Source organism: Momordica charantia, assembly GCF_013281855.1.
Source record: "Momordica charantia cultivar OHB3-1 chromosome 4 unlocalized genomic scaffold, Mcharantia_2.0 BLBB01000004.1, whole genome shotgun sequence".
Taxonomy (NCBI): domain Eukaryota; kingdom Viridiplantae; phylum Streptophyta; class Magnoliopsida; order Cucurbitales; family Cucurbitaceae; genus Momordica; species Momordica charantia.
Window position 1 is genome coordinate 2954932 of NW_028275162.1, and position 27934 is coordinate 2982865.

Sequence of the window (27934 nt, forward strand, 5' to 3'; positions counted from 1 at the left end):
TTATTTTAATTTGATTAACTTGAAAATAAAAGAGATTTTCTAGCTCTTTTAAATTCACTATATTAAAAATAAAATAATACATATTTATATTATTTTAATTGACTAAATTCAAAATGAATATCATACATCTATATTTGTTATTTTTATTGTGTTTAATTTGAAAATTAGACATTTTTATATAGATTTTATTTTAATAAGTTCAAAATATAATACAATTTATTTTGTTATTTTAAAAATGACTAATTTAAAAAATAAAATATTATTTTATTTTAATATTTGTTCGCTTGAAATTAAGTATATTTATTTTTACAAATTCAAAATAAACTATATTCTTCTTTTAAGACACTCGTTTAAAATTATATATTTTTATAGACTATAATTATTTAAACATGTATAAAAAAGAACAAGAATTAAGATGATTTAAGTACTTAATTAATTTGATTTCATCAAATGTTTAAATTTAATTATTTAATTTTGACATTTTAAAATTTATTTTATATCAAGACATAACTGTATATACATATATTTTAAAAAAAAAAACCTACATATACATCAAATTGAATAATAATTTATATAATCTACAATAATTGAAAATTATATATATCTATGAATAAAAACAATATATTTCCATTACAATTTAGAAAATTTCAATATGTATAATTAATAAAAACAAAGTAGTTTGATAGTAATTTAGAGTAGTTGAATAGTAAATTGGGGGAGTTTTTTTAGTACAATATGTGGGGAGGAGTGAAGTTTCTTACTCAACTTCATTCTTGGTAAGTCCGTCCCTTGAAGGGCCGATCTCTATAATAATATTTTTTATTTTATATTTTAAAATATAACGATTATTTACTAACATATACTTTCAAAACATTTTGAAAAACAAAGTCAGAATCTTAAAATTTAAAATTTAGAATAATATTTTAAAAAGTAAAATAATATATATAAAAACCACTCTTGAACTAGCTCATGACATAAACACAATCTCGAACTTTTAACTTATTATTATTATTATTATTTTTAGTTTAACAATATATGAGGATGAAAAGTCGGCTTTTCAATCTTTTTGTTGTCTTTACCACTATATTTAAATTGACCTCCAACATTTTAACTTAACTATAATCAAATTTAAAAAATATCAATATATTTTTTTTCATAGTAATTTTTATCAAAATAAAATAAATTTCTTCAAACTTAATCCCTTTTAACTTTTCATATGGTATCTAATAGATTTGTAGACTCTAGAAAAATGTATATTAATTGAAAGATTTTTCAAACCTCCAACGTCGAGATAAATAATTATCTACGTTCAAGTTGGCACAAGATCGAGAGTCACGTGCCTATCAATATAAACACTATTATAAAAGTTAGGGACAAACTTGGAAATTTGTAATTACGGATAAAAAAGAAATTAAGAAAAAAAAGAGGAGAAAAGCGAAAAATGTATTGGACGTGCCTTAATCATTGATAATCGTAAATAAGAAAGAGCGGTGAGATAAGCTCAAGAGGAAGATTGATTTGATGGTTGTGTGTGTGAGCGACTGCGATGCTCTGCTTCTGCTTAAAGCGGTGAACGCCGAAATAACTGTTCTGTTCTGTTCATCTTCATAGGCTAACAATTAACAAAATCCAGCGAATAGCGATGCCCTTCTTGATTCCGTAACGCCCTCTCTCTGCCCGCTTCCCTGATTTTGATCCCATCGAACTCAGATTCGTTCATCTTCGATTCCACAATGAACAAGAGGGCCAGAATTGATGATTCCAATAAGGCACTCGTCAATGTCTGGAAGCGGGAGGTCGGCGAGCTTTCCACCAGGAATTTCGCTCACCGTCTTGGTGCCTCCCAGGTATTGCTCCCGGATTTTCCCTTATTACTTTTTGTTTTATCAATAATTTTTTCTGTGTTTATAAATGATCCTCTCAGGTTAGTTGTTCTGATTTTTAAATGTCATCGTTTGTTGTTCGATCACAACCGAATGGACCCAGTAGAAAGAATCGGATTGTGTTGCATTTTTCGAAAGGATTTTGTTTTGATTAAAAAAAATTATACGGGTTTCGGTGGATAGTCTACTAGCTTGAAGCATTTTTGTACTTGTTTCTGGTATTGGGTGGCTTCTAGTATCTGTGCTTTTAAAGGTGTTTTAATGTTTCGTTTCATTAGCTGAGGATCGCTTGTGTTACTGCTATTTCAGGATCTTGTGCTGCGACTTGATATTTACAGGAAATTGGAGAGGCACAAAGGTTGTGTCAACACTGTGAGCTTTAATGCTGCTGGTGACGTTCTAGTTTCGGGTTCTGATGATCGGCGGGTAATCCTCTGGAATTGGGAGACCGGGCAAGTCAAGCTCTCTTTTCAGTCTGGTCATAATAACAATGTTTTTCAAGCAAAAATCATGCCTTACACGGATGACCGATGCATTGTGACTTGTGCTGCGGATGGGCAGGTATGTCATCTAGTTGAAGGGCAGGATTTTTCTAGACAATATGGCAAAGAATTAGACCCTTGTGGTCTAACATGGTTCTTATTTAGTTTTCAAGTCAAGAGCTCTTGTTCCCCCTCCCTCCCTCCCTCCTTATTCATTTAGGATGCTGTACATTTAGTTGAAAATCATCAAAGCTCTTGTAATTATCATTAAAAATTAATATTGTTTCTCTATAGTCAAAGGGACCATAAAAGTGCTTCGGTTGGACCTTTCCACAATTATTTAGCGTTGCTTTTGAGCCGCCACCTGAGGCGATTCTAGGGGCCAATCTGCAATGTCATTAGGGAAACAACAAATTAGTACAAAAGTTTTTGAAAGGGATAACCACCTAGCCACAAACTTATGATGAATAAGGAGGTGATTCGTAGTCTCTTCATCCTTTTTACATTTTCGGGGAAAATCTGAGGCTAGTACAAAGTAAGTGATTCCTTATTTGAGTTCTATTTGATTGTTGAGACTAGCTTTAGTCTTCTTTTTGTTCCACCTTTCAAGTTTACACATTGAAACTTCCTAATAGTGACCGTTCTTTATTGAAGCCTTTGATGAGACACCAGATTTGTTAGGGTGAAAAAGATTGATAATATAAGTTTTTTGCAGGTGTCTTTGTCTATTATCAAGAAATCTTCCCTTGTTATCGCTGTAGTAACATCTTGTGATGATTATCACTTTCTGTTTATTTCTCCGATCTCCTGTCGGCATAGAGACTCTCCTTTGACCTTTCCGATCAATTTTGCTGTTGTTTACTTCTCTTTCCTGCCTAATAAAGTTTTCTTCACCGGAGCTCTTTTTTCTTCCCCTTCAAAGAATCTTTTAATCAGCCCAAAAAATTCCTCTGGATCTGAATTATTTTCTCTCTGGGATCACTATTCAATCTCTTTCCACTACTTTGAATGTAAGTAATCTTAATTAAATCCTGTGTCTTATTGAAATTTGCTGATCCAAATGAAGCCATTTTCACAGTCAATCTTCCAAAAGCAACTTTACATTAAAAGGGGGGTTTAAAAGGAGGGTTTCCAGGCATTTGCTATCCAAATTGCTTTTCTTCATTCCACCGATATCTCATCAATGTCTTAGCAATTATAAATTATCTCATCAGTAGCCACCTCTACGCTTCATTGTTGCTGATGAGACTATTTCCTTATTAAAATCACAGAAGTGAAGTTGATTTTTGTGTATATGGTATTTTTGTTGTCGGTCCTCTGTACATATCATAGCCAATCATCAAGTGGGAGGATCAAGCAATATGCTAGATGGAAATATATGTGTTTTTCCCCCAATTTTGTTCTTTACTGGCATTGATTAATAAATTAATGTTTAAAAACGAGTTGCATTTTTTTCTCAATTCAAGCAAAACTGCCTGTTTATTTTCTGTCGGCAGAATGTTTCCTTTGTTTTCTCCCACTAGAAAGCTTGTTTATCTGTGCTATGTACCAAAAACATTCATTCCTTAATAAGAGTATTATTGGCTGAAATTCAGGTGAGACATGCTCAGATTTTGAATAGTGGGCGTGTGGAAACTTCATTACTTGGCAGTCATCAAGGGCGAGCTCATAAATTGGCCATTGAACCTGGGAGCCCTTATATTTTTTATACTTGTGGTGAAGATGGATTGGTGCAACATGTGAGTTTTTATCGTTCATTCTGTTGTTATTTTAAGTTCCATCAACATTCCAAGTATTACTGCAACTTGATAAGTTATATGCTTATTCATGGCCAAAGTACATGACATTTTTTGAAGATTTGTAACTAAACTTAAAGCATGAAATTATATTTTTTTTCCAAAGAACATTCTTCTTTAATATCGCTGAATTGCAGTGTGATACTGTATTTTTCCTTTTAATAGTTTGATCTGAGAACTGGGGCTGCCAGTGAGCTGTTCACTTGCCAATCAATTGACAATAGGGCAGGTTACATGTCATCGATTCAGCTAAATGCAATTACTATTGATCCAAGAAATCCAAATCTCTTTGTTGTTGCTGGTTCAGATGAGTACGCTCGGTTGTATGATATTCGCAAGTACAAGGGGGAAGGATCAACCGATTTTGGTCAACCTACAGACTACTATTGCCCCCCTCACTTGATTGGTGATGAACAAGTGGGAATAACAGGTTTAGCCTACTCAGAGCTGAGCGAACTTCTTGTCTCATACAATGATGAATCCATTTATCTCTTTAATAGGGATATGGGTTTGGGTCCAAACCCAAATCCAGTGTCTCCAGTATCTATGAGTAGTGATTCGAGTGAAATGGGAGCTGAAAATGTTGAACATGGTAGTCCACAAGTTTATAAAGGACATAGAAACTGTGAGACGGTAAAAGGTGTCAACTTTTTTGGACCGAAATGTGAGTATGTCGTTAGCGGATCTGATTGTGGCAGAATATTTATATGGAAGAAAAAGGGTGGAGAGCTAATCCGAGTCATGGAAGCAGATGAGGATGTCGTGAACTGCATTGAGCCGCATCCTCACGTGACCATGCTTGCTAGTAGTGGAATTGAAAGCGACATCAAGATATGGACTCCAAAGGCCCTTGAAAGGGCTACTCTGCCTGAGAAAATTGAACAGGTAGGAATGTCATCTCAGTTTAATTCTAATATAAATGCTTTACTATAGCTTTCTAAATGGCATTTGACTCTTTGCATTATTCGCCGATTTCTATCGTACAAATCAAATAGAGCATCCATCCTGTTGTCCTCTGCAGCCATAAGGATAAGAACATCTGCCATTTTGTATTCTTGACTCTGCATGTAGACTTCTAGAGTCATATGAATCAGAAATGTGTCGAGCTATCTTGTGGTGATGATCTTATTAAAATTTCGGGTTCCTTTATTTAACAAATCATTTGTGTTTCTTCAAAGACATCAAATAGGCATTATGTTCTTTGGAGTTCATCAAATAGGCATTATTTTCAAAGACAAGAAATCATAGAGTTCCCCTGGCAATTGATGTCATGCCAACATTTGATATTGAATAGTATTATGGCTAATACCAATATTGATATACATTATTGTCATGGGCAGAGGTTCATTTCTCTGTTTATACCTGGTTCAATTCCTTCACTTGGTGAAGAACATATACATAGGTTTTATGATGATTGTTATTATTTTCAATGATGATGATAGAGGCAACGATGATAAGGGGAGCTTTGTGTGACACTGATGTTGAAATTGAATAGAATTTTAACATGAATATTTTTATGACAATGTTAATGAATTTGATGAAATTGTAGACGATGTCGATAGTTGACTCGGTGGTGTTCATATCATTCATCTGATCTAATGGTTTGAACTCTGCATTTGACAGAAACCCAAGCCTAGGGGGTGGATGCACCGCTTAGCTTTACCAGAGGAACTGATGATGCAACTGTTTTCACTGCGAAGACGGAATTCGAGCCCCGAACGCCGAAGAGAAAACTCTGCTGTAAGTAGGGAAATTTTAGAGTTGATATTGACATTCAATGCCAACAGCGACGAGTCTTCAGACGACAACGGTGATGATACTGCTGAAGACGATTGAATGATATAATTGAGAATGTTTATGCTGACCTCTTCTTGGCTATAAAATTGAATAATAACATGATAGCTAATTGTGCATAAAATAGGAGGAACCGAGGCATGCATTATGAATCTGAGCTCTAAAATTTTCATATGAATTAATAGCTATAAGTTCTAGCTATTATATTAATTAATTCTTCCTGTGTCGGCTGTAAATTCAGTTGGTGCTCATGATTCAGCTCGTTTTGTTTGTTCCTTCCAAGTTTAAATTTTTCATAATGAGTTCTGATTGAATCAGGGGGGTTATGTATCTTTCTTCAATGTTTTCTTCATAAGTTTGACCAAAAGGTTTAAGAAAGGTCAGTTCAGTAATTTTTTTTTTCCTGATCGTTTTCTCTTCTTCAATTGGTTTCTTATTTTTCAATTAAGTAACAAAATTGGTGATTGTTTCTTATTTCTTGGTATTTCTTTTTTATTGAAAAAATAATACATGTTCAATTAAGTAAATTTTTTATATGAAAATTAAAAATTTTATGTTATATATATTTTTAATATTAATTATGCATTTTCCGAGTAAAAATTAATAAAATAATGTTTTATCGGAAAAAAAATGGAAACAAGAACATGAAAAAAGAAATTTGCAAAATTTTTATGCAATTTTAGATTTTTTTTTCAAAGTAAGAAATTAGAAAAACGCGTGTGTTTCTAAAAATTAAAAAATATTAAATCAACTCATAATGGTTTAAGCTTATTTAATTAATAACTTAGCATAATATAATTAAAGTAAAAGAAGAAAGTCTTGTCTTCAAGTTAATGTTCAAAGTCAATCTCCTACAATGTGAAGTTAAAGATTAAGTATTTAAAATATCACGTAAACCTTGACATTATCTTATTTAGAAGTAAACAAATATTATACTATATGAATTAATTAAAAAAACAATTTAATTAATCAGAAGACGTGTAGTAATTCAGTTTGTGGATCCAATCTCACCAAATTGTAATGGGCCGGATGACGAAAAGTAGGCCCACCGACTATATATCGTTCGTGTCCTCAAAACTCTACGCTCTCTCCCAGTCCCCGCGATATTTTTGGTGCCGAATTGGCTTCTTTCTTCTGAATTCTGATTCTCAACTCCTGCTACGGAGGCTGTTCCTCTGCGTTCCAGTTTTCGAGTTTTCGAGCTATGGAGTCTCTAATCAACGCTTCTCCTGCTGCGATCGTCTCCTCCTCTTCTTCTTTTTCAATGTCTTTGCCCAATAGGATTCCTTCTCTCAGATCTTTTCAAGTTCCGCACGCCTCGAAAGGTATTCGTAGTTTGTGTCTGATTTCTGCTCCGGTTTTTGTTCTTTTGTTTGTTTACATCTTTCTTTGAGGAAATTTGAGGAAATTCGCAATCGGTGTGTGTTGTCGAAGCGCTTGCTGAAAGATCCTGCTTATCGTTTGATTTTGTTTCGTCTTGGAAGGAATTTTGTTGTATTATTGATTTTATGTTTCTTGTTTTGAGTTGCCTGCTTAAGTTTTGTAATCTATCTTCAGGTAACGAGAACGAATCTGATTCTCAGACTGATTCGAATAACATTAGGAACCTTCCAATCCTAAGTAAACGCCACCTCTCTCTTTCCCCTCTTTCGAAGGTATCCTCTCTGTGTTGCTATTGTTTCCTTATTTTAATGCTCTCTTCGTTATGTTTCTGCTAATTTAAGATAAAGTTCATGGATTATCATTCATCCAACTACTTGTTTTGATCTCGTTGTTCCCTACTTGTTTTCTTTCTTTTTTTTCCTTCTAAAATTCTTCTTAAAAAAAAAAAAAACAAGAAGAAGAAGAAGAAGGAGAAAGAACTACACTAGAGAGAAATAGAATTGTTATTTATTTTCTGTAATTTCTGTAAGAAGAAAATGATGATTCTGGAATAAGAGAGTTCGTGAACCTTTATAGGTGCAAATTGCACTTGGTTGGATTGAATCCTAGAACTAAATTAGATATATGGACTTTTTTGTTTTGCCATTCGATCTTATTGAAGCTTCCTGTACACTGTAAAGTTTTCCTGTTTATTTTCCTTTCCGCTTTAGGATGTTGCCATGGGAGTGGTGCTTAGCGCAGCCACGGGAAGAGGATGGACGACAGGGTCTGGCATGGAAGGTCCCTCAGCTCCGGCTGGATTGGAGGGCAAATCAAGCACTGAGAATATCTCCACTTTCCCATGGTCACTTTTCACGAAATCTCCTCGTCGAAGAATGCTTGTGGCTTTTACTTGTAACATTTGTGGGCAACGAACGACACGAGCCATCAACCCCCATGCTTATACTGATGGCACTGTGTTTGTGCAGGTAAGATTTCACACACTTAGTGCAATTTATTTTGACCATTTGAGTTTATCTACAAATTAGAAGCATTAGAAGCATATAGTTTTCACTTTTTTGGGTGAGGTTTCTTACCGAAATGATTTTATACAATTTCCGTTTCGTAAAGAATTGGTGTCAAAGAAATCATACAACAGAACACATTAATCTTTGAGTTCTGATAGCAGCCTAATGAGGTGCAGAAAATACTTTTTTGTGACGAAAAATAGAAAAATGTTTTTTTTTTTTTTGGGCGGAGAGAGTTGAAGAATATTTCTAAGTTTCTTTTTATAAATAAATAAATATATATATATATATATATATATATATAAGTGGTTAGGCGCTGAGGCGCACACCTCAAGCACCTTTTTTAAGGGTGCCTTGCTTCTAGGGGGCTTTTCTGGGAAGTGCGCCTAGGTGCCAGGCCCCCTTTTCAGAACGTTGTTCTGCATGTTGGCTCATATTCTCTCAGTTATTTTAGTTCTTGGTTCAAATGTGTTGCCGAAAGCTGTAGGTGGACAATTAGACACAAATTTGTAGAGAAATAAATTACAAATTGACGCCAACCTAATCGGGTTCGTCCTTGCTTTCGCTCTTGTAGTGTTGTGGATGCAGTGCATACCACAAGCTCGTGGACAACTTGAACCTGTTTCATGAGATGAAATGCTACATCAACCCGAGTTTTAACTATGGGAGTAATGGATGGGGCGATGTAAACTTCAAATATCTGGACGATGGAAGCGATGATATATACCCGATACAATGAGGTAAATAATGTGCTCATCACTCACGGAGTATGTACATTCTGGACTCTTTTGTACAAGTACAATTATTTGTTATATATATTGTTCTATATATCATATAGGAACCCGATTTGGACATAGAAATTGAATACCTTAATTCTGCAGGTCAACCAGTGAAATAATTTTAAAGTGCTTTTGACCTCTTAATTTTCTTCATTAAAGCTTAGTTGCAATTAAACCTATTTTTTGTTCTATGGCTGTGAATCTGTGATGTGATATGTAGGAAGAAAAGAGAAGAATAATGATTGGTTTACAGCTGAGCCAACTCAATGGACTTAAATTTCTTCAATGAATTAATGTTTGGTTGGGATTTATTAGTCCTTTTTCAATTGGTATCAGACAACTTTAGGAATAAAATGGACATGATTGTCCTTATGCTGGGGCTGGAGAAGTCTTTGGGCTCAAATTTTTAGAGAATTAAATCACTTGGGCCATTGGTAGATATATAGCAGTTTCGCTTTGTGAGTATTTAGAAATGGATAAAATTTATGTGCTTAATTGAGTATTTAAGATTAATGTATATAATAAAGAAGTCGTCAATTTTTAATGGTGGTAAGTAGGAAGACACCTACCTACTTGTAAGTACCTGTTTTTTCTTTCTTTGGAATTGATGTCATGTGGCTTATGCCGAGTTGATTCTTATAATTGGAACTCGTTGCTTATACTTAACCGTAAATATCTAAGTTTTATTCTTCCAGGATACTTAAAGTTTCTGATATTTGAAAATAGAGACAAGAGAATGTCCAATTTATCACCCTTTTTTCTCTTTTTTTAAGACAATGTCCAATTTATCTTCTACAATCAAAGCAAATTCGGCTAATTAGGGTTTTAAATATGGTTTTGATATCTAAACTTTTGGCTAATTCTATTTTTTACATTGTAGACGATAACTATTTTTATCTTTAGGTTTTCTATTTTCTATTGTGTTTTCCTCAAATAAAAATCAGAAAAGTTTGGTATGGTTTCTGTTTTTGAAATCTAAAGATAGAATACCAAATAATAATTACTTTTGGTATTCTGTTTTAAAAAGGTTAAAAGAGAAAAAAGAAAGAGAGATATAATATGTTATAAAGAATGTTACACCAAGGGAACATAAAATTTAGCAAGAGAATCTAGAAAGGGAAATCTTAAAGACAAAAAAGTTTGGAAGATAAAAATCTGAGAGAGAAGTGAAAGAAATATATTCTAGCACACAATAGGTTACAATTACTGCTAACTTAGCATAGCTGTGGTTAAGATATCAATCTCCGACTGAAAGGTGATGAGTTCAAATCTCTACTTCTGCATATTCTACTAAAAAACTAGTTACAATGACTATTAATGCAAAATTTTAAGAGTTTGATAACACACCAGCAAGATCCAAGAACGAATTCTCCTTGTCTCCTTGGCCATTTTCTCAAAGATCATCTATTGCCACTTGAAATGTGAGGCTCAATAAATATATATATATATATATTCTTGCTTCAGAATGAGTACCACATCCTAAATCGTAGATTATATGGTATAGGACAGGTTTCATCTTCAACGCCATATATATTATGTACATACGAAGTTCTTAGATTCACAAATGGCTAGGCTTCAGTGCTGTTGCTGCTTCTTTAGTAGAGGACGCGGACGTCGTCATCATGACACTTAGAATTAAACAAATCACCTGCACAAGATTTTGTTGTTAAAGTTAAAAGCTTGTTTGATAACGTTCCGTTTTTTGTTTTCAATTTTATTAAAAAATTTAAATATTTTACAACTATTTACATTTCTGTTTTCTATTTTTTTAGAAAGATTCTCAAAATTAAACAAAAATTTTGGAAATGACAAAATCAAGCTTTTTTTTTCTGGTTTATGTTTTCAATTTTTTTTAATATAAATAAAAATATTGTTTTATTGTTCTTGAATCCATGGTTATGCAATTCCATTTTTCTTTTATAAAAAAGTAAGAAACAAATATGTTACCAAATATATCTCTAGGTACTTACTGAAGTGACGGCTATGCACAAGAGGCTGAAGCCGGGGTAGTAGAAGGGTGGATTTTCCGACAAGAATAAAGCTGGATACGAATCAACCACGGAAAATTGTCAAATCCAGAACTCCCTCGTGTCTCAAAGATAAATTTACGAGTCTATATACTATACCTGTGAGAGGACTGAAAATGAAGGGAGCTACAATTTGGGCGAGAGAGCTTATTCCTGAAAGGCATCCTTGAACCTTTCCCTGAAATCAGGTATAGACTAACGGAGTAAATAAATTGTGAGATCATAAAAACGAGGTTAAATTTAATTTATAAGTTCTAAGTCTTTGAATTAAAAAAAAAAAATTTCCATAAATCTCTAAACTTTAAAGTGTCAAATAGTTCAATAAATTTTTAATTTTGTGGAATATATTAGGACATATTAGATATTTTAAACGCTATTAGACATAGAATTGAAATGTTAGAGAAATTACCCACGAAATTTAATTTTAAGAAATATCTAATAGGTTAGGGATCTATTTAAAACAAAATTAGAGTTTAAAAATCTATTCGACATTTTAAAACTTCATGGAACTTTTAGACATAAAATTGAAAGTTAAAAGTTAAAGTATTTATTACCCACTAAAATTTCTTAAACACAGTCCTTAAAGTTTGAGTAAACTGGTAATTTAACCTATAAAAATGATGAATAGTTAAATGAGACAGCTGATTTAATGGTCGATAAATATGACAACTTCACCAGTGATTTTATTTTAATTTACCTGCTCATGTTGACCGACTTGTTTTGATACAATGCTGCATAGCTGTATAAATCCCAGAACCAAATGAGCAATAATTGTAATGCATCAGTCAAGAGAAAGGTATAGAAGGGAATTAATAGAAAACATTACACTTGGATTCACGAAAACACCGATAATGGAAAAAATAGTTGTAGCATATGGAACCTGGCCAAGAAAGAAAAGTTAATGAGAATTGGAAAACAAAAAATTATAAGGGAACTAATTACATCTCAAATATATATAATCACACAATATCAAAAACTGATGTTTTTTTTTCCATGTAGTGAGGAGGTTCAATTCTTCACATCTAACTCTAGAAAAGAAAAAAGTTACTACAGAGGAATTTAAGAAATTATTAATATAATTGAGAGGTAATTACCCAAATTGCCCAAGCAATGCTGTTAATGACCATCTGCAATAAATCGGCAAGTAGTGAGTAACGTTGGTTAAGTGAATAATCCTTACAGATAAGAATCTATCTCTATGTTGATTACTGTTGAATATTTGACAACTTATTAATTTAGAAAAAAATAACTGTCAAGCATTCAACAGTTGTCGGCACAAGATAGGTAAAAAGTAAGTATTTTTCGACAGACATGAAACAAAAGAAAAGAAATTGTTGATGAAAAACTAAGGAATGAGCCCGAGCTACTTACGCCTATGGTGCCCACTAAAAGCCCTATTGAAAGTAACTTCTCTTCTGATAGAACAGGAGCCAACAGGGGCATCAAGACCAGCTGAGCATTTGTATAAAGCAGCGTATTAAAAGAGGAAGAGAGAAAAAAAAACAGAGGAAGAGCAGAAGGCACAGTATAAATAAGCAGATCCTTCTTGTAAAGCGCGTGGATACCTGTGATACAGTTCCTGTAACCCCAGAAAGTAGCATCAAATCTGCAAACTGGTTCTTATCAAAGTGAAAGCGAGCTTTCAAGTAATACTGCAATGTGGAACAATTTAATTATGAGAGAGAGAGATTTGTAGAGGCATTGGAACTTGTTTTTATCCAATCCCAAACGTGTTTCTATTCAATTAGCCTCATAAAATCCTGATTTGTAGAGGCATTTAAACTTAAGAATGTGAAAAATTTTTGTGACATAATGTATATATTTAGTCTTTCTTTGGTTAATATGTCAACAATTGTATGTCTGAAACTTGAGCAAAACTGATAGTATACTTGTTCCAGATATTTCATTTCAAAGCAATTGTTACTGGCATGCCTTAATCTCGCTAAATATGTGAAGGAAATTACTGATATACCAGTATAGAGACTTGCATTCCTCCGTCACCGAGGCCGTGGAAGAATACAACAACTGCAGCCAGTGAAAGTAGCGTACTGCAATTGCGAACAAAGGGGTCGTAAGTCCTATTGTTACTAAATAGAATGGCCTACTGCAGAGTCGCCATAGCTCTCACTGTAAAATGAACAAGCAGATGGCTGACAACTCTCATTTACCTGCTCTTGAGTAAGGTAGTAACATCATTCAGAGTCGGAATTTTTCTGAAACCCGGTGTCGGTCTCGGCAACTTACCAGCGTCGTCTTCGCGGCCAGTCAGTTCTGGCACTTCATCCTTCAACATTGGCTGCACTAAATCACTTTCAACTGGCAAACCATCCTCAAGAAAGATTCTCATGTATACAGTTGCGACCATAGAGGAAATTGCAGCGATCTGATCAAAATATACAGCAGAACGATAACAATATCACTACCATTGAACCTCGAAACATAAACAGCAGAATAAGAGGTCAGTAGACAGTTGGGATCATAGATGAACATTCTCATGCGTAGTTGCAATCACAGAGGAAATCGCAGAAATCTGATCGAAACAAACAGCAGAACAATACACTATCACTACCATCAAATCTCGAAACATAAACCATAAGATAAGAGGTCAGAAGACAATTGCGATCATAGAAGAAATTGCAGCATTCTGATCGACATATAAAGCAGAACAATAACAACATTACTACCATTGAATCTCGAAACATACATCACAGAATAAGAAATCAGTAGACAGTTGCGATCATAGAGGAAATTGCAGAAATCTAATCGAAATCAAAGCAGAACAGTAACAACATAACTACCGTTGCATCTCGAAACATAAAACTATAGAATAAGAGAAATCTGATCCACATATACAGCAGAACAATAACAACATTACCATTTAATCTCGAAACATACACACAGAATAAGAAATCAGTAGACAGTTGCGATCATAGAGAAAATTGCAGGAATCTAATCGAAATCAACAGAAGAACAATAACAACATAACTACAATTGCATCTCGAAACATAAAACTACAGAATAAGAGATCGATTCCGTTTGCGAACGAAGAACAATAAGTACCGGAAAAAGGTAGGCCGTGGCGATGAAGCGAGATGCTATGGTTCCACAAACAAAAGCAGCAGAGCCTACTCCAGCAAGCAAACTGAATGCCGACGCTCGTTTTGCCGGTGAAGTGTAGTCTGCCTAAAAATGAAACCGGAAGATCAAATTGAGTAGAATGGCCTGAAAATTGCACTGAATTGGAAGAAGAAAGCAATGAAATTACCAGATAAGCGAGAGCGAGGCAGCCGGCGGTGCCCTCAGTGACCATGGACGTGAGAGTCTTGACGGCATAATATGCATAGAAGAAATTTCTTTCTCTGCTATATGCCAATATCGCTGCGCAACAATGATGAAAATCGCCATTAGCGCATCTCTTCCAGTTTTTTGATCCTTTGAAATCCAATACCCGCGTTTTTTCTTTTCCTTTTTTTTTCCTTCCAAGATTATTCTCAATTTAGTCCCTTAATTTGTTTGAATTTTCAATTTTACGAATGTCTTTATAAATTATTATTTTTTTAACCTATTTCAACATTGGGTTAAAAATTTATTTTGGTTTAGTTGCTATTTTAATCGATACATTTTTAATTTTTATCTATTTTAGTCTATGTTTTCAAATGGTACATTTTTATTCATATATTTCTACTCTAACCTTTTATCTAGTTTTGTCATTTTACTTCCCAAAAAGTAAAAATATTTTAATCAATATATTTTTAATTTTGATCAATTTTAGTCTATATTTTTAAATTATACATTTTGGTTCATATATTTCACTTTAAGCTTTTATCTATTTTGTCTTTTACTTTTCAAAATTAAAAAGTGATTATTTTGGTCTCTCGATTTTTTTTGTCTATTTTTTTTATCACAAACACTACAATTAATGAATTTATCGAAATTATATTGTCATAGCTTTATAATAAATGGTTTTGTTTTTTTGTTGTGTATAATTTGTATAAGAACTTTGCAAACGAGATTAGAACGATCATTTTTAAAAATACAATAATTGAAATAGACTTTTAAATAATATACAATCTGACAAAATTTTACGATATTAAAATCAAAATAGATGTTTTAAAGCATAATAATTAAAATATAAAAAAAAATGTATAGATAAAATATACAAACGCTAAAATTACATAAAAGTAAAATAGTATTTAAGTCTAATTTATTTCCCCATCCTCCCAAAAAAAAAAGTCTAATTTATTATTATGATTGATATTATTTTGAGTTTGTTTAAACCTAAAATTTATAAAAGGATAAATATCCAAATTAAATCGACAAGGAATTAAAATAGAAATTAAACTAAAAGTCTAAAATATTTCCTGTACCCTTTTTTAGCGGCGACGCGTGCACAGGACACGTGGGCCACCGTTTCAAAATTTACACTCCGACAAAAGCAATCGATGAATGAGAAGAAGGCTTTAGAAACGAAAAATGAAGGGGAATCTAGTTGATTAAACGTGCATGGAATCGCGCACTAGCCAGGAACAGGATAAAGGTGGCCGAGGAAACAAACACCACCCAAACATGAAACAACATTCATTATTAAAAGCAAAGAAAAAAAATTTACCGAGTGGGATAATGGAAACTGTCATCGGAAGCGTGAGCAGCGCTTTCCTGCCGTACTTGTCCGACAGATTCCCTATTAATGGCGTCATCACCACCGCTCCCAATCCCGTTATCTGCAAATTACAAAAATCATATCCCCACGCACTTACATTAGTTTTAATGTCATTTCTTTTAAAAATAGTCTCGTTTTTAAAAGAGATTTTTCACCGACGTTTCAAAAATATTCTTTAAACAAATATTTATTAATATGATATTAATATTTCAAATGTATAGTTGATGTTATAGAATGAAAAGATACCATAATTAATAAGAGTTTGTTGAACAATTAGTTGACACTATACTAAATTTGAACGATAAAATTCATTGGTAGAAACAATGACATATCATATAAATTAATTGTATATTATTTTAGATTCTGCCGCATTAATTTTTTCATCCAAAATATTAACGTATGTTTGCTCAAATGATATTGTTTTTAAAATGTTTATGAAAAATCAAGGGTAGTATTGAAACGTTAGAAAATGATAAAGATATTTTTGAAACAAACGACAAAGTTATGAGACATTTTTATAATTAAATTATAAGTTTAGTTTCTAAACTTTACGCCTATTAAGATCATGAACTTTAAATAGTGTCATGTGTGAGGTATTTCGAACTTTTGTGTTTAACAAGGTTTTGAATTTTAAAATGTATTTAATGAGTTATAAAACTTTCAATTTTGTGTGTAAATAGGGTTCTTGGAGTTTAAAAGTATCTAATAGATTCAATATGATGTATAATATCCTTGACTTATTTGTTATTTTTAAAATATATTATAGACCTGTTAGACACTTGAAAGTTTATGATTTTAATTCAATTTTATGTCTAATAGATTAGTTAATTTTTTAAAAAAAATTCAAATCGATTGTAAATTTATTAGGCAGGAATATATTATTAGACACTTTTAGAGTTTAATGATCTTAGTCACAAAGTTGAAAATTTAGGACCCAATAGATTTTTTTTTAAGTTAAGGTACATGTTAGAGACAAAATAAAAATTCAAGGATTAAACTTTTTGATTTTACTTTTTTTTTCTTTTAAAATTGTATACTAAATAAGAAAATTAAAAAAAAAATCATATAGACCAAAATGAAACCTAAGTAACTAATAGGAATTAACATGTGTTCAAGGTCAACAGTTCTATGTATCTTTAACTAAAAGATTGTGTGTTCCAACATTCACCCATGTTACTCTACTAAAAAAAAGTGGTTGGGAGTGGTTCTTGAACAAGTGTCGTCGAGATAAAAGTACTCGAACTATAAGCAATTATACACTTTGTTTTAAACTATAAGAAGTAACTTTTGAAAAGTATTTAGGGAGTTGGTTGAATACTTTAGTATTTTTTGTCTCTTATTTTTTTCAACCGACGCTTTTGTATTACTCCAAAACATGGTGGTCCTAATAAAGAAGTACGATCGGTCATGCCAAAAGTACTCTCAAACACAACTTAAAATTTCATATCCCAAAAAATAAAATCCAACCTACAACGTTAGAAGATGTTATAAATGGTTAACTAAGTATTATGTTTTGATTATCATAATATCTATGTTTATACTAATTTTGTAATTTTGATTGTAGAATTGAATTATATTTAATTGGTCATGATATTCTTAAATTAGGAAAAAATGAAGATGAGATGTTCACTTCAAGTAGGGAAAAAGTGGAGCACTAGTTGGGGAAGTTTGAAAGTGGGGAAAAAACTTCCCCAATGCTCAAGAAGGTTATGGAGTTGCATCAGGCTGCTCTCACCTTCCTTTACTCTCACTAATGAGTAATGTCACAAAAAGGAAGGTGACGGAGTTGGCCGGTGGACGGTTGCCCGTCGGGGAGAGTGGCGACAAAATGCCTGGGGCCCACTATTTTAAACTTTTTTTTTCTTTTGTTTGCGAGGAATTTTGGACATTCCTCTCTTCCGGCAGTTGTTTTGTCTATAAAGAATATATTTACCATTTTAGCCCTCACTTCCTGTTTGCATCGTATATATATATACATATATTTGTAAAAATACTTGGGACACGCTTACAAAAATTGACAGCTCATTATTTTTTAAAATAGATTTTTATTTTTATATTTTTCTCTTGAGTGGTAAAATATTTAATGACGATCCAGGTGAGAATTGGAACCCACACATTTACGTACTTTATATCTAAATTTTGAGAAAATAAAATTTTTCTTTTTTTGGGGAATTTGGGTAGTTGATAACTGACATGTGGATTTGTAATTTTTTAAGTATTGTGTAGCCTAAAAAAGATGGTCTTTTCCAAGCCTGGGTTTTATCAGTTGTTTGAGATTATGTTAGTTTCGTAAGATAAAAAAGAAATGTTCTTTTTCTTTTAAATTTAATTATTAAAGGTGAAGATGCCAGATATCTTATCTAATTTTTGAATCCACATAAGATATAGAATTCTGAATAAGTAAATTTAGCAGCTAAAATTATAAAATCTCAACTTTATAACATTTTCTAGATTACACAAAACCTACCCAGCAAGTAAAACGCTCTAAAATCTATGATCAAAACCACTCGATTTACTCTCAAGAAGGAAAAAAAAAAAGGTCTATGACATGTTGTTCAAGAATATTATGCATTAAAAATTTAAATATATACCACTTATTAGCTTAATTTTTTTAATCTAGAGATAATTTAATATAATAAGAGCTCCTTGTTCCAACATATAATCACTCAATTATAGAAATTCAATAGAGGCAAATTAGAGATTAAATTGTAAAATCTTAACTTTTGATATAGTTTTTTAACTTAGTAATTAAGGAAGGTAATTACGTCCCCTCCTTTCCTTGAGGGAGAAAAGAAAAAGTAGCCATGCTAATGCCATGCACGTTGCAAAAGCTTGGAAGAACATCAGAAAAGAAAGGAGCAAAAAAAAAAACAAAAAAAACAAAAGAGGAGAAAAGCAATCACATCAAAAAATGGAATTCTACTTAGGGGTTTATTAATTGGTAAACTATTAAATTTCTGATTAAAAAAACAGAAAGGTAGAAGAAAGCAGAGACATTTTTTATTTTCTAAAATTATAAAATTTTTATTCAGAGATAAATATTTAAATATGGAAAAAGAAAAAGGGAAAATTTTTACCGCCTGTTGGAAGCCACTGAGATAGATGGCGAGGGAACACTCGTCTCGGCCGGGGCAGAGCGCCGCCATGGTGACGTCAGTAATCGCCGGCATGACCATGATTCCGGCCACCGCCGACAGAAACACCGTCACGAACAGGTGACTTACTCCACTCAACTTCTCCATCTCTCTCTTCTCTCTCACTAAGATATCTCACTCTTTTAGAATTTGGAGCGAGTGTGATTCCTCTCTTATATATGGGCCTTTGGGGGAAAAGCATCTAACTGTGGGAGTGTTTTCGAAGGTTTAGAAAAAGAAAAAGGGGTTGATTAAATTATTAATTTCAAAATACTTTCCAAACTTTGAAATTGTTTGAATTGGAGTGAAACTTTACTCTATTTAAATTTTGTATCCGATAAATTTTCATCATTAAATCAATCTATCAAATAATTGATATTCTTGCATGCAAATTTTGTAAGTACAATATATGGAAGTGGGAGTTCGATCACATCACATTTTGGTTGGAATTATATATTTTATTCAGTTGGACTGATTCAGGTTGCACTATTGAAAAAATTGAAATATATTATGTAAGCCTTGTTTGATAGTCTTTTTTTTTTCAGATTTCAAAATTTTTACTTGATTTATAACGACCGATATATTTTAAATAAATTTGGCTAAATTTCAAAATTAAAAAAATATTTTTCTAAAAAATATTTATTTTTTTAATTTTTAAAGTTTAGTTTAAATTTTGATAACATTTAAAAAAAAGTAAATAATAAATCAACAAAATACAAGTTTTTAGGCTTAATTTTAAAAATAAAGTAAAAAAAAAAACGAAATGCAAATAAAAATTCCAAGATTATTTCGAGTAAATTCAAACATTTGATGGTTTAATTATTGGACGAGTGGGATTAACATCAAAATTCATTTGAATAAAATTGAAACTTCATAGATTTATTTGGAAAATTTTGAACTATATAACTATATTTTTAGAAGGTCATAAATTCATGGCTTATAATAAAAAGCAACCAGAGACACAGATGCGTCGCGTTTAATGAGTTGCTTTTGCTTTTCGCTTAATCGACAAAAGAGGGGGCCGGACAGAGAAAAATGAGGCGTCAGATGGAAAAATAAATTAAACAAAAAAAAAGAGAGAGAGAGAGAGAGAGAGAAAAGTATAGAGAGAGGGGTATTTATGGAAAAAGGGAATTTGAGTGAGCGACCACATAGGGAGAAGAGGAAAAGTAAAAGTAAAAATAAAAAATAAAAATAAAAAACGTAGCTTGTAAGTAAGGCAACGACTAAAATCTGAATAATGTAGAACATTCCGTGGAAGCAATTAAAATCAGGATTTATATATAATAAGATTAAAAATGTTAATTGAAATTTATTTCTCTTTCAAAGAGGTTAAAAATAAAAAATAAAATAAAAATCTATCGAACTTAAAATTATAATGTCCAAATTTTGAGGACGTCAAGCTCAAATTATTTGAGGACTGAATTAAAACTTTTAAAATTATAAGGACCAAATTTGAACCAAATTTATAATTTAATCATATTTTATCAATATATTTTCATATAATTGATATATATATTTATACACACTTTTTCATGTTCATTCTTTATATATAAATTTTCATGTCCATGCTTCTTCGTCATGCTTCCTCTTCTTATAAAAATTTATATTGGTGAGACTTAGTTGTCCATTGAGTAAGTTTGAGTGAATCTGCTTCAGTAGTTGGTTCCTATTTTATTCTAATAATCGTATTGTTCCCATCATCACATTGAAACGTTAGGGACAACATCTCAATACGATACCTTAATTTGATTGAGTATTCACTTTTTATTTTTTGAATATCTTATTTTTGGTAGAATGTTGACTTCGAAACGTTGAGACATGCTATGAAAACTTGCCGCACATTGATTCTTCGTATTAATAGCATCTCAACATGGCCCTTGTAGTCAAGCATTCTGAAAGAATAGAGTTTCATTGTCCAATTTCCAATCAAGTTTTTGCCTTCAATTGCTTAGTTTCCTATTGCTACTTGAATCACAATGTCCGGTAGAAGTATCTGAATTTCTCATTATATCTCTTTAATTTATTTAGTTTCATTGGATTTCTCGATTTTTGCAAAAAGTAAAAATATGTCATAAAACTAAATCCGATTATTTTAAAGACCTATAATATTTAAGCTATAAAATAGCCAAAAAGTGTGTCAATAACAAAATAATAATAATTTTTTTAAAAAAAATTAGGTATAACTATCAAAATAGAATTTAAAAGTCATTCTTAGCCCAACTCAATCGGCAAAATTTTTATTATCATATTAGAAGTAAAGAGTAATGAAATTTAAACTTATTTTATGAAATGAAGAAAAGACAAAATGTTGTAATTTCAATTACTATTAAAAAAGATATCAATCTTCATCCCACCTACACCACCTGGCTTCCTTTTATCACAATTGGTAGCATTTCAATTGAATCGAGTTTTGTTTGCTTGTAAAATAATAAAAATAAAATTTATAAGGACCGAAGAGGTAAAATTTGAACTAGAAACCTTTAAAATTATAGGTACCAAATTTATAATTTAATTGCTATATATATATATATATATATATATATATACTCTTCCCCTTTTATATAAATTTTTATATAGATCTATATCCGTGGGACTTAGTCACCAACTGAGCAAGTTTGAGCATATGTGATTTAGTAGTTGGTTTCTAATCTAGTGACAGTAAATGATCGTATGCTAACAGTCTTAATGTTCCCATCATCACATTGAGACGTTAGGGACAACAGCTCAATACCATACTCTAATTGATAGAGTGTCTACTTTGGAGCGTTGAGATGCTACAAAAACTTTTTGTACATTGATTCTTCGCGTTTGTAGCATTTCAACGCAGCCCTTGAACAGTCAAGATTTACGTGGCTTGCTCTAATTCTTTCAACATAGAGTTTCAATATGTTGTCCACCCAAGTTTTTTACCTTCAATTGCTTAGCTTCCTTGCTACTTGATTCGCAATGTAAAGTATCTGAATTTCTCATTCTTTAATTCCTTTAGTTTAATTGATTTTCTCGATTTCAATAAACAGTACAAATATGTGCATAAAACTAGTCCGGATATTATAAAGGCAAACAGTATTTGAGCTATAAAATAGCCCGCACAAAAATAATAATTGTTCTAAAATTAGGTATAACCATCCAAATTATAATTTAAAACTCAATCCGAACATAATTTAGTCAGCTAAACATTTATTACCGTATTAAAAGTGGATAGATTGATCTCTTGCCTACAAATGTTGAAGTAGACATAAAAAAATTTAAACTAACTTTATAAAATGGAGAAAAAGAAAAGGTTGTAATTTCAGTTATTCTTAAAAAAGATATCAATCTTGGTCTCAATTAGCCAACCTGGCTTCCTTTTATCACAATTGGTAGCATTTTAATTGAATGAAAAGAAAAAAAAAAGTGCTCTGTTTGGGTTTGAATAGATGAGACCCATGATGCCATTCCAGTCCAACCAACGCTTGATTTCGGTTTGGGGTTATTTTTTATTTAATTATATAAATAATATAAAATATATATATATATATATATATATAATTTATATTAAATTGAAATTGAAATAAAAAGTAAAATACATTAAAAACAAGTTAAATTTATGTTATATTTGGAAAAATGAAAAGTTGTTATATTTTTTAAAATAAATTTATGTTGTGGAGTGATTTTTTTTTTGTCTTTAATATTTCAAATAAAGAATATATGTATTTTTTTTCCGAAGGTAAAGGAAAATATTTTCTAGAACAGTATTACATTTTTGTCCGACCGACGTGGATTGGTCAATGGCCGATTCCCGAGTTTTGAACCCTCGAAGTTTGCTAAAAGGCAAAAAGAAATAATTCTCTATCAAATTATTTTAATACATATTGGTATTTATTAAACTTTTTCTTTTTTCTTTTTTAAAGTTTGTATTTGTTAAAGTTGAGATTGAAAAATCTGATGTATGGATTGTGTATAAAAAAAATAGATTATAGTCCATCTTTATTTAAACTTTTACGTTTGTTAAACTAACCCACAACTTTAACCTTATAAAATTAATACCTTTAATTAGTTAAATAATTTATTAATATTTCTATTTATTATTTCTATTATTTTTTAAAATATGAGAATTTGACAATTATTATTAATGGTAACAAATTATTTATTAACAGGACTTCATAATGCATTATTAATTATTTTTTAACGATGTATAAAGACATGAAACCAAAAATGTTAATTTAAAACAAAATCAACGTTAATTCTATTCCATGCCATAATCGATAACAAATTTTGTTTCTGTTTCCAAAATTTCGACAATAAATTAAAATGTTACGTTAGATCTCGAGATCAAGAACGTTCGATGTATCCAAATATCTCCTTCACAAGTAAAGCTTTCTGAGAACCCACATAGCTTCCAAGAAGCTCCCCATTTCTAATAAACAAGAAAGCAGGCACTCGAACAACATAATTGTTCCTTAAAAACTCCATATTCCGACCGTCATTGTCGTCTCCAATCAATCTCGCGAAAACGACGTCATCTCGCATCTGGGCCGACAGCCAAACTATTGTCGGATAAATCTTCACGCACGGCCCGCAAGTGCTCAGGCCCAAATTCAACACTAAAACCTTTCCACAACCCGCAGCCGTCCGATCAGCCATCATAAGCCTATCCACGTCGTCCATACAACGGAGCTGGATTACGGACCCATGGGAGTTCCCGTAATACTGCTCGTACTGGATAAATTCCTCCGCCTTCAGCCTCGATTTTTCAAGGAGTTTCTTTTCGTTCTTGTAAAAATTGTAGTGTGGAATTCTTTTCACGCTCTCTCTTCTGCACAGCGCTTTAGTTTCTTCCGATTCGTCGGCCTTTACCAACACGAAGCAAACGCCGTCGTTTTGCTGGCTCTGGCTGAGTTGGACGGTGAGAGGGGGTGTTTGGCTGCGGGCGGTGGGGATAAACTCGACCAGGACGAGGCTATCCTTGGCCTGGATAAGAGCGGTTTCAAATTCTGTAATGCTGTGAACTTCTTGTACTTTATGGAAACTTGAGGGGCTTTTTTTGTTCTTCCTCAGTGTGGCCTTGGGGAAGAAGGTGAAATGGTGGTGTTTGGATTTAGGAGTTAGAGAGAGACAGGGTTTTGGAGGAATAAAATTAGTAAGAGAAATTAAACTGATGCCCATTGTTGAAGCTTGAAGGGGATTTAGATTTTGGAAAATTAAGAAGATTATATATAGAGTTTGAAATTTGTATATACAATAAACACTATTATTTATTTAGACTTTAGAATGATAATAAACGCTATTGGGTTAAAGTTATTTAGAAGAGGTGACGTTTTTCGCATTAATGGTGTCTTTAATGAGTTTTAAATTGTGTAAAATGAATGAGTTATTGAACGCGTGCCATCACTTTTGTGTATCTGTAGTCAACTAGAAATAACATCTACTTATTCGTTTTTTTAGTAGAACATATGAAGATCAAATTCGAAACTACTTTATTAGAAATATATACCAATTAGTATTGAGTTAGACTCGGTTTTGCACATCTATTTATTCGTCTGAGGTTGAAGGTTATTAACAATTAAATCGTTACGATTATTGTTTCTCTCTTCTCAAATACTCTGACAATTATTTAGGTGCACGATACTACTAGAATGGTCACGAGGATGGGAATTGAAGGTAGCTAGATGAAAGATGTCTCTAATATTTGCATATCTTCTATTAGGAAATTTAGGGACCATTTGTTTTGTGGGAATATGAGATTTCTATGAGATGGACATTCCAGATTATCATGTTTATTTGGTACGGAGGTTAGATATCCAAATATTTTTAGATGTAGGATGCCCATATGTAAGCAATTTTAGATGTTTTCCTGTAACATGAGTTTTTAAAATTCCCGTGTTGAGGGCATCTTCTATTTACAATTTTATCCCTCGTCATTTTTCATCAATAATCTTTATTTCTCATTTGTTATAAAAATAAATGTATGCAGTAATTCATAGTAAATGTCTAAATACCATTTTATTTATATGCTATATTAAGATATAAAATAAACTTTAGTCAATGGTATAATGTCTTATTTTATTTTACTCAAGTACAAATTAAATTGACATAAAAATATAATATTAAAATAATAAAAGTAATATTTTTATATATATTCAAATATTAAATTTAACATGTAAATTATATGATGACGGGTAAGAGTACAATGGGAACAAACATAATTTAAATACATTCCATGTACAAATCTTACAAAACAAATGTGGCTATCCAAATATTTTCGGACATTCTTTTAAATTTTTCTATAAACCAAACGTAGCTATCTAAAGGACATCTAAAATTCAAGGTATCTTAAATTTCAGATATATAAATATGTCGAACATCTACGTTCTCTAAAAACAAGTTGCCCCTTAAAAAGTAATTTCGAACACCCTCTTAACCATATTTAATTTAACATGATATCCAGGTTTAAAAAAATCTCAAAATTGAAATTCTTCCCATTATATTTTTTCTCTAGTTGACATTTATGTTTTATTTATCGGTTTTTATGCTAATATCCAAACCAACAAATAAAATAATTATCAAAAATATATTTAAAATTTTTTAATTTATTTGTAACCTATCGACTTAAATTAAAAAAAAAAGGTAGTTATACTTTAAGAAATAGTTCTATAATCACACAAATTATATGAACCAACTAGCTTGACATAATTAGCCGTGTGCAAGTGCATTTTAGTCATTAATTACGGAAATCTTAACAATCACACGCAAACGTGTATAGGTAGTATTTAAGTGGCCTTAGTCCAATAATTTTGGTTAAATTAATAATAACAAAGTAATATTTTGGTTAAATTAATAATAACAAAGTAATATAACAACCCATGCAGATTTATAAGACCCAAATATGAAATTTCACGGGTCGAGCCGGCAGTCCCTGAGAGTCTGTTCGGCAATGTTGGTGAGGAGCTTGTCCTATAGGATATGCTTGACTATAGGCTCATAATCTAAAAAATAGTAGAGAATAATTGTGCTAAGATACTAGGATGACCAAAAGGATGACCAAAGGGAAAAAAATGAACGGGCAAAAATACCAAGGCAAAGAAGTTCTTGGCAGCTGATCCCTTCTCCAGTACCAACCTTTGAGACAAGAATAGAATGTGATAAATGAGATAACCCGAACAATCTCTCAGATACCACTCTGAGGTCAATCGGACACCGTCAGTGGTAGATGAAGAAAGCAAAGACTTCCTCATGCATCAACTCCATGTCCTTGCACAGGGTGGGATGAGTTCGAATTGCACGGAAAGGAAAAAAAAATTAGGGTGACATAGTGATTGACCGAGTTGACAACGTGGGACAGGAAGAGAGTATTGACCTTGTTGTCCAAACTCGGTCAGAATGAAGGCAAGTCGTATTCTGGAGGTGCCGCCACCATCAATCTCCTCCAACGAAAAACCATTTAGGTTTCAATGCTTTATAGAGCTAGGGCATTTTACGGTGGGAATGCCACGTGTATTTTTGGATACTGCGGCCACATTCATGTCACTCAGTAAGGGATCGACTACCGTGCGAGAGGTGCCTCACTCTCCCTCTCCCTCTCCTCTTGCCCCAATGTGGGGCACGACAACGAATCAATTGGCCACATTGCGACATTCTTTGCCAAACAATGAAATCGAATCCACACATTGGAGGAGTTACCGTTAATTTGAAAAGGTAATAGGTAATAGCCTTAGGGTCAAGGAGCAACTCTCCACTCATCTGCCCCGTTCAATGTAACATCCCAACAATTTTGACCACCCTTGGGACCAAAGGCCAAATGAAAGAAGCTAAAAAACCATTGAACAATGGGATGGAGGGACAATTTGACTCCATGTTCTCGGCCTCCATGCGTGTCAAACAAGTGTAGATGAATAATTTTGAACCAGATTGAGTCAATCAAAGGGATTGAAAGCTTACGATGGAGAATGTTTTTCTCATCTACCTACTGCCTATAAATTCCAACTTTTACTCATTCAATTGGCATCAAGCTTCTTTCCTTCCTATAGAAGGAAGAGAAAGTGAAAAATGTCAAATCAGCCTTCCATGAAGTACGTGTGGCGCATGTGCACACGATGATATGGAACAGTATGGCCTGCGCCTATGTGACCGCAATGTCGTGCATCGCACCTCCTCGTCTCATGACAATAAAATCATGCTCGACACAAAAGTCTTTCCTTCACAGAAAAGCAACAAATCAGGCTTCTACGCAGGAGTGGGGGCCATTGTTGGGTGTACATTCCGCGGGTGCGGCCACCATGGACGCGCCCCCCTCTCCTTGAAGGGTCGCGCCTGCACGTGACCCATGTTGCGGGTGCGACTGCAGCCACACCTCCCTTCCTTGAAGGGTTGTGTCCTGGAGTAGGCCCAATCGTGTCAGCCCAACCCTCATCATGGGCTCGAACTTGCATCGGACCAATATTACGTCCAACCACAATCTGTGTCGCACCATGACGTCACCTGAACGTGATCCAGCCGAAGAGTGAAGTTTTCCTCTCTTCTTGAAAAACTTACCATTCATCCAATTTTCAATTAGATCCCATACTCACTTATACTTCAGGGTACGCTATTCTAACGTCATGTTATCAACACTAGCTTGCCTTTCTTGTAGGCATGTCATCTTTTGATCCATCTGTTCGAGTCAAGAATTCACTCATTCTCTATTCTCAATCTGCCCGATTTTATAAGACCAGCAGTCCAATCAACTTTATCAAATCATGCCTTAACAGTTTATACCTATGGCTTGATCTATTATCATATTAATATGGGATATATTTTATTTACATAGCGTGATCGATCAGTTAGTTTTTTCTATATGATTGACTATACGTTAACTAATAATTGTACGAGGACTAGGGTTGAGTAACAAATATTGGGAAATAGCGGGTTTTTAGGAGTAAAAAGTACGCAAAGAGACGATTTTACGAGGTTTAATCAAATTATAAAAATCAAATTAAAACTATACACAAAACATACCTATAGAAATTGG

At 32.6% G+C, this 27934-nt stretch overlaps 3 protein-coding genes and 1 pseudogene across 3 annotated transcripts; 2 read left to right on the top strand and 2 right to left on the bottom strand.

Annotated features, from left to right (window-relative positions):
- The first annotated feature begins 1711 nt into the window (after window positions 1-1711).
- Window positions 1712-6169, top strand: LOC111007852 (Transducin/WD40 repeat-like superfamily protein). The gene is made up of 5 exons (XM_022280376.2): window positions 1712-1847; window positions 2193-2444; window positions 3961-4104; window positions 4327-5046; window positions 5785-6169. The coding sequence occupies exons 1-5, from the start codon at window positions 1734-1736 to the stop codon at window positions 5995-5997; spliced, it is 1443 nt and encodes a 480-aa protein (XP_022136068.1). The 5' UTR covers window positions 1712-1733; the 3' UTR covers window positions 5998-6169.
- Window positions 6170-7029: 860 nt separating this feature from the next.
- On the top strand, window positions 7030-9268 carry LOC111007505 (Zim17-type zinc finger protein). Its single transcript, XM_022279892.2, has 4 exons — window positions 7030-7280; window positions 7513-7610; window positions 8049-8306; window positions 8920-9268. The coding sequence occupies exons 1-4, from the start codon at window positions 7160-7162 to the stop codon at window positions 9082-9084; spliced, it is 642 nt and encodes a 213-aa protein (XP_022135584.1). The 5' UTR covers window positions 7030-7159; the 3' UTR covers window positions 9085-9268.
- A 1012-nt stretch (window positions 9269-10280) lies between these two features.
- Window positions 10281-19099, bottom strand: LOC111007514 (uncharacterized). Its single transcript, XM_022279901.2, has 14 exons — window positions 18889-19099; window positions 15761-15872; window positions 14417-14529; window positions 14212-14334; window positions 13320-13534; window positions 13124-13199; window positions 12717-12803; window positions 12523-12603; window positions 12246-12278; window positions 11978-12031; window positions 11849-11890; window positions 11251-11329; window positions 11095-11165; window positions 10281-10772 (listed from the first exon to the last, which is right to left on the bottom strand). Exons 1-14 carry the CDS (start codon window positions 19051-19053, stop codon window positions 10683-10685), a joined length of 1341 nt encoding a protein of 446 aa, XP_022135593.1. The 5' UTR covers window positions 19054-19099; the 3' UTR covers window positions 10281-10682.
- A 4160-nt stretch (window positions 19100-23259) lies between these two features.
- On the bottom strand, window positions 23260-24093 carry LOC111007755 (thioredoxin-like protein CDSP32, chloroplastic pseudogene; annotated as a pseudogene).
- Between the last annotated feature and the right edge of the window lie 3841 nt (window positions 24094-27934).

Excerpts from the sequence above, each read along its gene's own strand:
- LOC111007852 (XM_022280376.2), top strand. The coding sequence starts at position 1,734 with ATGAACAAGAGGGCCAGAATTGATGATTCCAATAAGGCACTCGTCAAT. Across the intron at positions 2,445-3,960 it reads CTTGTGCTGCGGATGGGCAG|GTGAGACATGCTCAGATTTT; the intron begins GTATGTCATCTA and ends GCTGAAATTCAG. Across the intron at positions 5,047-5,784 it reads TGCCTGAGAAAATTGAACAG|AAACCCAAGCCTAGGGGGTG; the intron begins GTAGGAATGTCA and ends TGCATTTGACAG.
- LOC111007505 (XM_022279892.2), top strand. The coding sequence starts at position 7,160 with ATGGAGTCTCTAATCAACGCTTCTCCTGCTGCGATCGTCTCCTCCTCT. Across the intron at positions 7,281-7,512 it reads AGTTCCGCACGCCTCGAAAG|GTAACGAGAACGAATCTGAT; the intron begins GTATTCGTAGTT and ends ATCTATCTTCAG. Across the intron at positions 7,611-8,048 it reads CTCTTTCCCCTCTTTCGAAG|GATGTTGCCATGGGAGTGGT; the intron begins GTATCCTCTCTG and ends TTTCCGCTTTAG.
- LOC111007514 (XM_022279901.2), bottom strand. The coding sequence starts at position 19,053 with ATGGAGAAGTTGAGTGGAGTAAGTCACCTGTTCGTGACGGTGTTTCTG. Across the intron at positions 12,604-12,716 it reads TTACAGGAACTGTATCACAG|CTGGTCTTGATGCCCCTGTT; the intron begins GTATCCACGCGC and ends ACAAATGCTCAG. Across the intron at positions 11,891-11,977 it reads GTGTTTTCGTGAATCCAAGT|CTATGCAGCATTGTATCAAA; the intron begins GTAATGTTTTCT and ends GGATTTATACAG.